At 42.3% G+C, this 12,864-nt stretch overlaps 1 protein-coding gene across 5 annotated transcripts in view; it reads right to left on the reverse strand.

Moving 5' to 3' along the window:
- The window catches only part of LOC117435749 (F-actin-uncapping protein LRRC16A), a 329,028-nt gene that overhangs the window by 175,805 nt on the left and 140,359 nt on the right, over nucleotides 1–12,864 (reverse strand). For all 5 annotated transcript variants that reach the window (XM_059013484.1, XM_059013491.1, XM_059013480.1 and 2 more), the window contains exons 6-11: nucleotides 9,595–9,692; nucleotides 8,949–9,019; nucleotides 8,592–8,665; nucleotides 6,425–6,500; nucleotides 1,303–1,391; nucleotides 461–555 (exon numbers count right to left, since the gene is read on the reverse strand). In XM_059013484.1, the coding sequence (XP_058869467.1) occupies nucleotides 461–555; nucleotides 1,303–1,391; nucleotides 6,425–6,500; nucleotides 8,592–8,665; nucleotides 8,949–9,019; nucleotides 9,595–9,692 (503 nt within the window). The remainder of the gene's footprint in view (nucleotides 1–460; nucleotides 556–1,302; nucleotides 1,392–6,424; nucleotides 6,501–8,591; nucleotides 8,666–8,948; nucleotides 9,020–9,594; nucleotides 9,693–12,864) is intronic.

Here is a 12,864-nt window from a genome sequence, read left to right on the forward strand (position 1 = left end):
ATCTCCCGAGTTAATTCATGGATTAATTGTTGATAATCGGGAGATGGTCACCTGTATAAAAACCAGCAGCTTTCTGCGCTCCAGGAGAGAGAGTTGAGAAGAGAGTGTCCGAGGTGAGACATGAGTTTTTCAATTCAGGAATCCGAAATAACAATTGCTAGACGTGCTGGTTTGTTAACCAGCACGATACTTGTTAAGGTTTGTTTGTTTGGCCAACGTGCCCTTTTGTTTCTGTCTTTTGTTTAAATCTTTTGTTTTATTATTTAATAAACGCGCTGAGCGCCGTTTGCGCTTCAGTTTTGCCCAGCCTTGTGTTGCTCCTTCCTGGTCCGTGGCGTCACTGCAACCACTCTGCCACAGGTCCCAACGTGAATTAACAACAAAACCAGCCTACTGTGCGGGTGTGATAATACTCTCAATTAGTTCAATCTGAGCACAAGGTAGTTTGAATATTCCTTACCTCGATCCTCAAGTGCATTATTGGCAAGGTTTATTGTGTGAAGTCCTGAACAAGGATTGAGGGCGAGGGCATTGGCCAGTTTCTGTGCAAAATCTCTAGAAGTTTAAAAACAAAGAGGTTAGAAATATCCCACAGACCCATTATAACTATAAAGTCTGCTGTAACACCCAGACTGCAGTACCACCTTCCCCCACTGCACTTGCCACAGTACATAGGGATGCTGCCCTATAACTCCCAGCAATTGATTGAACAGCAGAACAAAGCTCTTTGAGAAAGTCCTTTAAGGTTATTTATATAAAAAAGTTACCTAAGCCTATGTGTTGCGCTAATCTTAAGTAGCCCACAGTAGGCACAGAAGGGACAGATGTTTGATTAACATGTCAATTAATCTATAACTTTAAACACTTAATCACAAGAACCCCCCACCAAATGTGACTTCAAGTAATTTCAAACAAATATATTACACACAGCTTAGGTAGAGCAAACTCTCAGTCAGTTTTGGAAATCAAATGTGGATAAGAAATGGGCGGACAAAATGCTGAATTAGGCCATTTAAAAGTGCACTTTCTATAAACCAATGTAACAGTTTGCCCAAGTTTAAAGAAAACGGTTATAACAAATAAAACCATATACATGGTTACAGTCAACCAGTATGTTTAGGATGGGACAACTAGGATCCCAGGTCAATAAAATCACAATCTTGTGGCACTGTGGTACAGCTGTGTGGTGTAGATGCTGACGGTTCAACTCTGCAAGACAAGCTCTTACATTTATCCATTAGATTTTTAGAGGGGACAAATTTTCCCACTCAAACTTTCCCACTCAAACAAGAAGGTACTTACGTTTTGAGTCCTGCATTTTCCAGCACCAACTCCTCCAACCAACTCGACCGGCCCACGACACGCAGGATCTGTTCACAGACATCTGCAGACTACAAATAAAATGTAATGTTGTCACGGATAGGCTTGTGGGTGACGTCAGACCAGGATATACACAGACAATACTGCGGTATGGAAGCGCTGATGCGCACGTTTAATAATAAAATATAAGAGTTAAACAAACAAATCACTTTCCAAAAGAAAACGGCACGTTGGCCAAAACAGACAGACAAACAAACACAGAACAAAACAAACAAGTATCATGCTGGTGTATAACCAGCGCACGTAGCAATTTTTATTTCTGTTTCAGTTCTCTTTACTCACGTTCCGCCTCCAGATTACCAATTAATTAATCTGGAGACGGTCACATTCTGCACGAGTTTAGCATGGATGGGGAATTTTAACCCCATCCATGCTGTAAAACAACAATAACAAAGCATTGTGTTTAGCACACCAAACCATACATTTAAATAATAACTCAACACAAATACAAAATAATACATATACACCCCGTCACACATGTACACAGAGATTGATAAGTGAATATTTTCACATTGTGTATATATTTATAGTATACAGTATTATGACTATTAAATATAGTGTTTAATCATACACAATACTGGTAACATTTAGGGTACTTAGGTAAAATTAGTATCTTAGGGGTTCAGACTCTAATGTCTTATATTAGGGGTCAATTCAATTGATGCCCTTTGCGGTCCTATGTTGGACCAGGTCCGACATTATAATTTTCCCTTTCCGGTCCGATGTCCGATATCATCAAAAAGACGTAAAAGACAGGTCTCTAGCTGTTTTTCTCCAGAAAACGCCAAGAAAACCATTCAATGGCCGAGTGAGACCAATAGGAGCCGAGAGAAAGGGGCGGATCTGAGCAATACACATAGCCCCGGCACCACAGAGATAATACAGACATAAACAAACAAGATAGCTGCTTCTGCATCCAGCGCTCAGAGAATATCACAGACATTTGCAGAGCTTTTTGAGATGTTATAGTAATAAAATAATAATGACTTGGATCGCATTATTGATAAAACGAGTGATCAGGAGATGATTTATCGGTATGCATGACTATGAAGAGGTATGTGAAAAATACAGCGAACAGGGGGTGGGGCGGGGCTGAAGATGCAGTACTGATTGTCCTGTTGATATGCACTGCCTTTTAAACCTGTTTTACTGTGAAAAAAATACTTTTAAACAGCACTTCTAAAATAAACTGCGTGTGTGAAAATAAATTGGACCCGACGCACCTGAGAGGCGCTGAATAAATGGACCGCAAAGGGTTAAGAGAACATATTTTGGAAAACGTGAAATACTTACGTAAACATAGAGAAAATAGAAGTGTAACCATTACCAAATGCGTGTTTACCTCCTAAAGACCCGAAACCTGAGTATTCTATACCAAAGCTGCTCAGCCGAGCCTATGACGCAGTCATGCCCGACCCTGAAGGTATAAAGTACTACGCACACAGATCTCAGCGTCATTTTTCCTTCAAGCCTGCTGCAAACAGGGACACAGTGTCCTTGAAGGTTAATTATTATTATTATTTATTTCTTAGCAGACGCCCTTATCCAGTCGTAATCGTAAGCAAAAACATTTCAAGCGTTACAATACAAGTAATACAATAATAGCAAGAAATACAATAACTTTTGTTCAAGCAAAGTACAAGTTTGACAAACCACAATTCAATAATACAGCAGGTAATAGTGATAGTTACATCAGGATATGATTAAATAGTGATAGTTACATCAGGATGTGATTAAATACAAAGTACTACAGGTTAAAAACTTGGCAGACTTGGTTAATGGTTACATTTCTATTTCAGGAAACCAGGGTTAGGATAATAACCTAATGTTCCCTGTATGAAAGCCGTCGCAAGGGCAATATTGCAGAATGGCTGGAATGCTACAAGGCTAAGCCGAGAGGCTGACTTGTGCGTTATCATTAAGAACCCCAGTAACAAATAGCTAGGGCTAAAAAGTTGAGGGAGAAACTCACCTTGTTGCCTGTGTGTAAAGGTCAACTCAGAAGCTGCCCATAACATTTTAGTTCCAAAGCCAGGGTTTTGAGGAACCACAACATTTAGTCTGTAGAACCTAGTGAAGGTATGGGGAGTAGCCCACATAGCTGCCCACACCTCACCATCTGTCAAGGACATATGCACCCTGGAATAAAGCCCACAAAGTTGCCATTCTCCTGGTGGAATGGGCAGCAAGCTTTTCTGGAGGGGGCAACAAATGCAAGGCTAAGTAAACTGCCTGCAGCTCTAAAACATTAATGTGGAGACCCTGCCAATGGGGGCTCCACACACCTAGCACACACCTGATGGGCCGGTTGTTTCCACCAATAGAGTGCCTTTAGAAGTGATGAGACATTGTCAACAGGTGTTCTCAGTTCAATGCAGGCTGAAAGCCCTTGCTGTTGAACCAGGCCTGCAGAGGGCACATGCGCAGGAGACCTAAAGGAAGAGTCTATGAAGCTGCTGCCATAAAGCCCACAAGTTTCTGGAACGTCACTACTGTGAGTGCTCTGTTGAGCTGAAAAACCTCCGAACAGGGGGCTATTCTCTACACTCAACCGTCTGACAGAGTGGACAGCATAAACCTTGAGTCCAAGCACACTCCTAGATAGGGGGTTGTCTGAGAAGGCGTGAGCTGGCTCTTCGCATCATTTACCATACCCAACCGTTGAAGGTGGTCGGTGACCAGTTCCGCGTGGGCCTCTGCCTGTGCTGGAGACTGGGCACAAATGAGCCCATCGTCCATATAATTGAGCACCAAGAGTCTCAATGGGGCCAGGATAGCTTCCATGCACTTCGAGAAGGCACAGGGAACTAAAGAGGCCAAATGGCAAGACTTGGAACTCATATGCTGTTCTCTGAAAAGTGAACCACAGGTACTTCCTGTGCACTGGTTTTATGTGGATGTGGAAATAGTCGTCTTTGAGGTCCACAGTGGTGAACCAGCCGTCTGGCCTGATTGACTGCAACAGCTGTTGCATCGTCATCATTTTGAACCTCCTTCTGTTCAGATACAGGTTGACCTCTCTGAGGTCGAGGATCGGTCTGAGGCCACCATCCCACTTGGGCAATAGGAAATACCTGGAGTAGAACTCTTCCTCAAACTGGAGAAAAGCTGTTACCTCCTGCGACACCACCGTGGCGTCCTGTGGGTCCGTCACTGATGTTACTGCCATGCCTTGAAAAAGAGGCGGACCGTGCTTGAACTGCAGAGAGTGGCCGGTCTGAACGGCAGTAAGCACCCAGATGTCCGTGGTGCACTGACGCCAATACTCCTAATGGTTCCCTGAAAATGGGACCTGGGCCTGTGACAACAAACTCCTAGGTCTGCTGAACGGCTTACAGCTTGACCTGAGGCTTCTATCTCTGCACCGTGTGGCGGATCCTATTGTAGACGCAGTCGGCTGTGCCAGTCTTTGAGGCCACTGGGGCCTAGGGCACTAATTTGTCGCTGGTTTGCGCCCTGGGGGTGGCCGCTTAGGAAGCAAGTGCACCAGCTCCGCGGTGAGAGCACTGCAGCATCTCATCCACCACAGGACCAAAGGTATGCCCTGGTGCAATAGGGGCATCCAATAGTCGAGCTTTGTCCCCATCAGCCATGCGTGCCTGGGAAAGCCAAAGCTGTCTGTATGCGGCTACCACGCAGCCAGGTTTCTACCTACAGCCTGTCCGTTATTTTGACAGGCAGAGCTGGTTCTTATTAACCAGGAGCAGCTCATCCAGTTGTTCTGGTGAAGGCCTGTGGCTGTCAGAGAGGGACCTCAGCAAATAGGACTTGTAGGCTATACTATTAAAGTTACCCAGCCATGACTCAGCACTGCCTGTTGGGGCAGATAGCGTCCTTGGACAGGAGTGCTAAAATTAGGCGCCTGTACCAGCGCGGCAATTGAAGCCTCTTCTGGCAGAAATTGGGGGGAAACAGCAGGAGCTGTAGCCGGGTGATTGTCTGGGAGGCTCCCATGTGGCGCATCCAGTAAAGGCACTCCACCCAGAGTGCAGGATGCACCCTATGGCTTGGAGATCAGGCTATGCCACTGCCGACCGTGGCCGGGAGTTCTCAGGGGGCAGCGCAAAATTGGCCAAGTGCTGCCCGGGCGGGGAGGGTTTGGGACGGCTGGGGTCACCTTGGCTCACCGCGCACCAGAGACCCCCTGTGACTGGCCGGGCACCTGAAGGCCTGCCTGTGTGTGGGCTTGCAGTGCGAAAAAAAGCGGATGGCTGGCGGCACACGTTTTGAAGGATGTGAGTGCTTGTCTTCATCTCTCCCGAGTTAGTGTGGGGGTTGCAGCGGTGAGCCGGGTTGAATAATTGGGCATTCTAAAATTGAGAGAAAATCAGGGGTAAAATAATTGGTGATTCCAAATTAAAAAAAGAAAATAAAAAAAGAACACTGTCTCACTTTCTGTAGACCAGGGCACTTGTAAGACTGTAGTGGCCCTCTTGATCAGTGGTAGCACCTCTGCCGACAGGGAAAGCTTAACCACAGGTGATGTGCTGTTTGACTCCATGTCCTCAGATGGGAACACCAGATCCTGTTCGCCCACCTCCTCAGAGACGGCGATGGACAGGAGCCCAAGGGGACAGGCTGGGCAGGCGGCGCCAAACGTTCACACAGTAACTCTGCGAGCATCGTTCCTTGTTGGGAAGCTTCTCCATCTGTTCTGAGACGATCACTTGGAATGGCGACTCTTCTTCTTCCTCATGGGAGGAGAAGGAGAGGCCGAGGAGGATGAGGAAGACCATGAGGACGGCTTCCTGCTTGGACCTCTACAAGGTCTATAAAAAATCAAGCATGTGCATATTTTTTTTTGTTTTGTTTTCCCACGATAAATATATACCACCACACCCCACTCCCCACCAACACAGATTTTTTTTGCACTTCTACACGAATCATAGGAATGGACCAGAGAGAGGCCGTTTTGATGGAATTCTGTCTACAGACGGAAAACCTTCACCCATGCAGGCCGGATTAAAGGAGGTACCAGGCCGTATCTTGCACCCAGACCGTATGTGCACCTCTACCTTACAGAGATTAGGTAGCTTTAGCTTACCAGTTTGAGGTCCTTGCTGGAGAGCTTTGTAAACCACTGGTTGTATTCCAGAACAGCAATAATAGGTATTAAATCTCTAAAGTAAAAAAAAACAAATACATTAAAAATACAAAGCATATTTAAGTGTTACAGAACACCCTCCAGTGTTTACAAGAAACACATTCATTTACCTTTGTGTGTCCATATCACAGCAGTTTCTTTCAACATATTCATGATAGTTTTGATAGTTTTTTTTTTATTCACACAACATTGGTAAATAAACTAGACAATTACTTTTCTTCACCTATCGGCAGGAGAAAGATTTTTCTTCGAAACACTGCAGTGTATCCCTCCTGCAACAATGCTTATTGAAATGAGTGGCATATTGTGGAAATAGAAAAACAGCATTGTTGCAGGAGGAAGCGTGATCACACACTGCAGTCCTTACAAGACATTTTTCTCCTGGCAAAATGAGTTAATTTTGAGAAATATATTGTGTGTGATTAAAAATGTTGAAAAAACATATGTTTAACAATATAACAATGCGATACAGACAACACGGTGTCGTAGGGAATCAGTAGACCGGGGAAAAAGTGTATCTTGCAAGCGCAGTACGGCAAAAGGAAGGCGCGGCAGCAGTTTGATTAAAGAGGTTAACTACATGAATCAACATTTTCTATCTGGTCATTTTATTTGCCAGATCATATAAAATATATGTGCAATGCAAAGTGTTCAGTTATACTGTAACTTACGTCTCTCTTTATACTAGGCCTAGTGTTAAACGCTTGTCGGCTTTTTTTCTGCCTGTAAAAATGTCGTTGTTACTGTATATTAAAAGGTTTTACACATCAAAATGTTGTCAATCTTTAATCGAAATTAAAATGTTTTAGTAATATATTATAATGACATACAATGTTATTGTAGTATTGCAAGGTCTATTATTATTTTGTCAGTAGGTCTAGCGTAACTATCACAGTTTACGTTAACGTTAACATCCTAGTTATAAAAAAAAAAGACATCAAACATGATAGCTAAATTAGTAAACACATTTCGTTTTTTTTATTATTATTTGAATAGGAACAGGAGTTTTGTCATGTAGCCTATGTACCTAGGTTGGAAAATAAAAACGAGTACTGTCTGTAAAAATAAATGAAAGAACAAAGCGCATAATAAATAATAAAAATGCGAGTGCATCAGTGATTGCTGTGCATCGTGGCCTGTTAGTAACCGCAGCATGGAGCTCAATTTTGTCCATGACTGAAAATTGTGCTTTAACTTTTTGATAATCGCTCGCATACCTATCCTTACAGTACTGCTTACACGTTAAATATGTAACAAAAACATCTCGAGTTGCTATAACGTTTGTTAAACAAACAGACATATAAATGACACTACAAAGTTCATTTTAAATGATTTATTTTTAGTTAATATATCCGATCAGCTTATTCCCTGGGCTCGATCTACTAATTCCCCAGACGCAGTCCTAGTAGGCGTAAACCCTAAATTCTAGATGTGATGCACTTTCCCAGGTCTACTTATTCCCCATGACAACAGAACACAGCAAAGATAACGTAAGTGTTTCTTGTAAACTTCTTGTTCTGTAACACGTTAACTTCCAACATATTTTCCAGACAATCATAAAAATACAATAAATATTGTATGATGTATAACCCCTTGTGATTTTTAAACTCCACTCTGTAGGATAAACTCCAAAACAAGGATGTCATCTCAAACAGTGCAACAAGGAAGAATACACCAATGTAATAGAATCTTTAGAATGAACGCCTTCAACATTCTGAGGTTTAAATCCCAAAAGACAGGCCTGGTGTCTAAGTGTAAGATGCACTCTCAGGTTTTCGCGACATTTGCAGTTCAATAAAAGCTATGAAATTGAGCATCTCTCTCTAAGGAGACTGTGTCACCTAAAAGTGTTCCATGAAGGAGGACATACAGATTAATGTACTGTACATAGGAACCTGTGACTGGAACATCCTTCAATTTACATTTTTGTTACCCACAAATAGCGCTTATAAGCAAAGGAATATAGTTTTAAAAATTTAATTTTCTGTGAACTGCACAATGGTTATAGCAAGATTAAAATCATATCTAATAGACAGTCATATTCTATCTACATAACTGATTATTTAGGAAGTCTAAATCTGTTCAATCTACCTTAATGCATACTTACCTGTGATCTAGATGACTAAAATCCTGAAAGTTCAATTCTCTGGTGTCTTGTGTTAGATAAATTGTGTCCACATCCTTTTTTTTTTTTTTTTTTTTAAGGAGAAATAAATAAAATAAATTAAACAAAGAAAAATGTAGGCATTTTTCTGAAATATACCACTCTCAGAAAAGTATAAAGTGATTTTTTGCCTTTAAGCAACATTAGAAAATATTATTTTTGTAATTATTTTTCTGTAAAACACATTTTAAAAGTGATAAAATGCCATACAAAACAATAAAGAGGATGAAAGAAAATATATGGCTTTGTTTTATTTCATAATCCATAAATAAATTAAAAAGAAAATGAGAGGATACTTACCCACTGCACCTCTTCCCTATACGGAAATCCCAACCAGTCACAGACACATTTGTACATGTGAGAGAACCCACCTATGAGAAAACAAACAGTGAACTCTATGTCCAGCGGTCCAAGTAAAAATAACATATTTAACATCAAAGAAATTAATATGGGTTCTTCTTAATGAGAGATCGTCTCAGATTTCCATTCACTTTGCTTCCCATGGTTACAGTGGGCAGAGGCTGGACATACAGTAATAAATAAAGAAAGCCATGAAGTTTAAATACAGAGCTTATACCCTCCAATCAAAGCCTATCATGCGTACAAAGTAATTCTACCTTTCAGGAAAGGTCAGAATGCAATACGAGCAACTTGGAGCATCAAAAGTTTAGCTACAGTTCTTCCTTCAGCTTATACATGGGCTGCAATCGTAAGGTATATCTATATAAGATGTTTACATATGGGAATAATGTTAGTATACTAGACAATTTCTAAGGTAAGGTGTTAAATTAACCAAGTCAAACAGACAAATGTTTAGGTAGTGTTTTTATCAGTATATTCATTTGTAAGTTTCCTCATTTACAAAGGCCTGGAGTTTATTTTTCATTAGCAAGATCAATGCATGTGATAATGTTGGAAATACATTTTAAAATACATTCCTGCTTACCACAAGGCCCTGGTTCAACCACATTCTGAGTATTCCACAGTGCCTGAAGGTTCACAAGACGCTCTGGAGGTTCCATTACAACTTTTTTCAGTATTTTTCTGACAAAGAAACAGAGGGGGGGGTTACATATAGAAGAATGGGCAAGTGTGTAAAATTTAGAGAATAACTACAACCAAGGTGGTGCAGACACATGGTAGGATACCCTGGAAATTTTGGTTGCATTCCAAATATATCTTGAATTTTAGTTCAGGTCTGAATGTAAGAAGTGGGAATCTCGTTTAAAACATTATCTTTTCTGTTCTAAACATAAACAGATATGTGAACCAGAGTCCTGCACAGGTCCGATTTTTACGACCAGCTTCTGACCCGAACCCGCTGCAGCACCGTCTTCTTACCCACAACCTGACCAGACCCGCTTTAATAAGACCTGCAACCCGACCCGAACCCGCAAGTGTTTGTCCTTTACCTACTGCCTGCGTCAACTGACTCATGCTCTCACATTCACACACAGATATATTACTATTTATTACTATTATTTGTTTAATTTAGCAGACGCCTTTATCCAAGGCGACTTACAGAGACTAGGGTGGGTGAACTATGCATCAGCTGTAGAGTCACTAACAATTATGTCTCACCCGAAAGACGGAGCACAAGGAGGTTAAGTGACTTGCTCAGGGTCACACAATGAGTCAGTGGCTGAGGTGGGATTTGAACCGGGGACCTCCTGGTTACAAGCCCTTTTCTTTAACCACTGGACTACACAGCGTTATAGGTCCACAAGAAATAAAATTAAAAAAAAACACACACACACACACACACACACACACACAACCACTTATGTTTGTAATAAATTCAAACGTTTTATTTTTTTAGTTATACAATTACAGAATCTCCAGGTCATTTTAATAAAATAATTAATCTTTTTTTTAAAACTACAGTACTAGTTCTTAACACAACAGTCAGTCTACTGGTGACGTTTTATCACCTTTTCCCATCTTTATGAAACATACATGATTACTTTTGAGGAACAGTTTATACATAAATAAATAACTCAATAAACACTCAGTGACAAATCACGCAACACTTTTTTCTTTTTTTTAAACGACAAGTAAAAAAAAAAAAAATTCTGCTGTTTACAAAACTGATGCTTTAGTTTAAGCTAGCCTTCATTTGTGCAAAACTTGCACGTAAACAAACAAACCCCTTACCATACTTTTTTTTTTTTTTTTTTTAACATTTACTGTGGTTTATAAAAGTCACTTATTTTAGACTGCATCGAGCCTTTTTCAGGTTAAACAAATCAACCCGTTCCATCAAGGTAAGCCATTTGCTTTTATCCATTAGAATGTCTCCAATTGTCCTTTGTTTTCTTATTTTCAGATGCATACATGCAAATTTTTTTCTTTTGCTCTAGGGTCGTCTTGCCATTTTGTACTTTCTGTTTTGCTTTGGGAGCGGGACTGTTGATGACATTGGTATGAACGTTCAGTTAGCAACAAATTAGGAAAGCGAGTCAAGTTAACAATAGGTTATGGAAGTAACCCCAGTTCCCTGAAAGAGAAGATGACCGACAAACAATATTTTTGGGATCTGCCTGCTTATCAGGTATTTGCTGAGCATTTTATATCAAAGTTGCCGATAGGCCCCTCAGTGGAGTGACGTCCTCGGTCCCACCTCCCAAGGTAATAAATAGTCAATGCACTGAACCCACGAATGCGAGTGATGCGACCTCGCAAGGTTGGCAGTCATTTTCTCTTACAGGAAACTGGGGTTACATCGATAACCTATTCCCTTTCAATTCGAAGATGACCGCCAAACAATACTTTTGGGAAAGTGTACCAAGCCGCCGCGAGAGAGAATGACAGCGTATGAGGGACATCTCGCTACTGCCATCTAATGTTGGTGGTGTGAGCGTGCAATTTCAAGGACCTGGTGCCTATTGAAGGCATAGCGGGATCTACGGCATTAAGTCGGTAGAACCTGGTAAATGTATGTGGAGTAGCCCAGCTAGCCGCATTAGAAATATCGGTCAAAGAGGGCCCATGACGTAGCCACACCTTTGGTTGAGCGTGCGACCACCCTCCCATGGCATTAGTATACGCAGTCAAAACCGTGTCCATAATCCAATGGGACAGTCGCTGCTTAGAGAGGGTGTAACAGGGGAGATCTGTGCTGAATGTCTGTCGTATGCATGTTGCTGCAGGAAGAGGGCAGCAGCCTCGTAAGATCCACCTGTCAGTCATGGCAATGACACGGAGAGGTGGGGAAGAGGGTGTGTTGGCTTTCCCTCTCTGAGTGGCTGAGAGGCGGGCCTTGGGGGATTGCTGGACCTATAAAATAACACTCTTTTGTTCCCTCAGACCTGCCCCTCTAAGATGAAAAACGAGCCAACGGAAGCGCTGCTACCGGACCAAGCACAGCCAGAGAGGAACGAGAACAAAGCAAAATAAAAAGAAAGAAAAATATATATTTTTTTTAGTAGCGGGGGAAAACTTGGGCAGACCTCCAGAAAGTATCTGCATAGCAGGTTAAGGGAACGGGTGAGCATAGGATGGAGATCCAGGCCGTGTGGATAGCGACGGTCGGGGTAACGCTGCAGAGTGCTGCACCTTTATTTTCTAGTTTGTTAAAAGTGTTTTGTTTTCTCCTTTTCCTTTTTAACTTCTGTTTTGGATTATTATTTCTGGCACTTGCATGTGCCAGAAATAATAATAATGATGACCAAGTAACCTGCTAATACCATTGTTGGTAGAAGCAGTACCACGGTGCCACCTTGTGGTAAAAAATAAATCGGGCACCCAAGTGGTGTTAAGAACTCCAACTTTCTGTCTCCGGTGTCAGTGAATTCCCCACCCTTCCACAGAGGGCTTGAACTCGGGTCCGTTCACCATGACAGATGAAGAGCTGGTCAGACTGACGCAGCACTCTCGTTCTATCCACATAACATCTCAATGCCCGAACCGGGCAGAGGGAATTTTCTCTCCTATCCATCTCACGCGCAGCGGGATCTCCCAGGGCTGGCCTCGCAGCAGCTGGCAGAGGTTTGAAAACCAGATTCTCCTGGGCCATCTGGGGGCCACCGTCTCTCCTGACCTTCTCGAGGAAGGCAGGGAGCAGTGGTACAGGCGGGAAAGCGTACAAAAGCGCTGTGGGCCACTCGTGGGCTAGGGCGTCGACGCCTATTGGACCGCTGCAGCTGCAGAGGGAGAACCACAGGGGTCGTCTCTGCCGTGGCAAAGAGATCGACCTGGGCTTCCCTGAAGCATTCCC

Source organism: Acipenser ruthenus, chromosome 3, assembly GCF_902713425.1.
Source record: "Acipenser ruthenus chromosome 3, fAciRut3.2 maternal haplotype, whole genome shotgun sequence".
Classification (NCBI taxonomy): Eukaryota; Metazoa; Chordata; class Actinopteri; order Acipenseriformes; family Acipenseridae; genus Acipenser; species Acipenser ruthenus.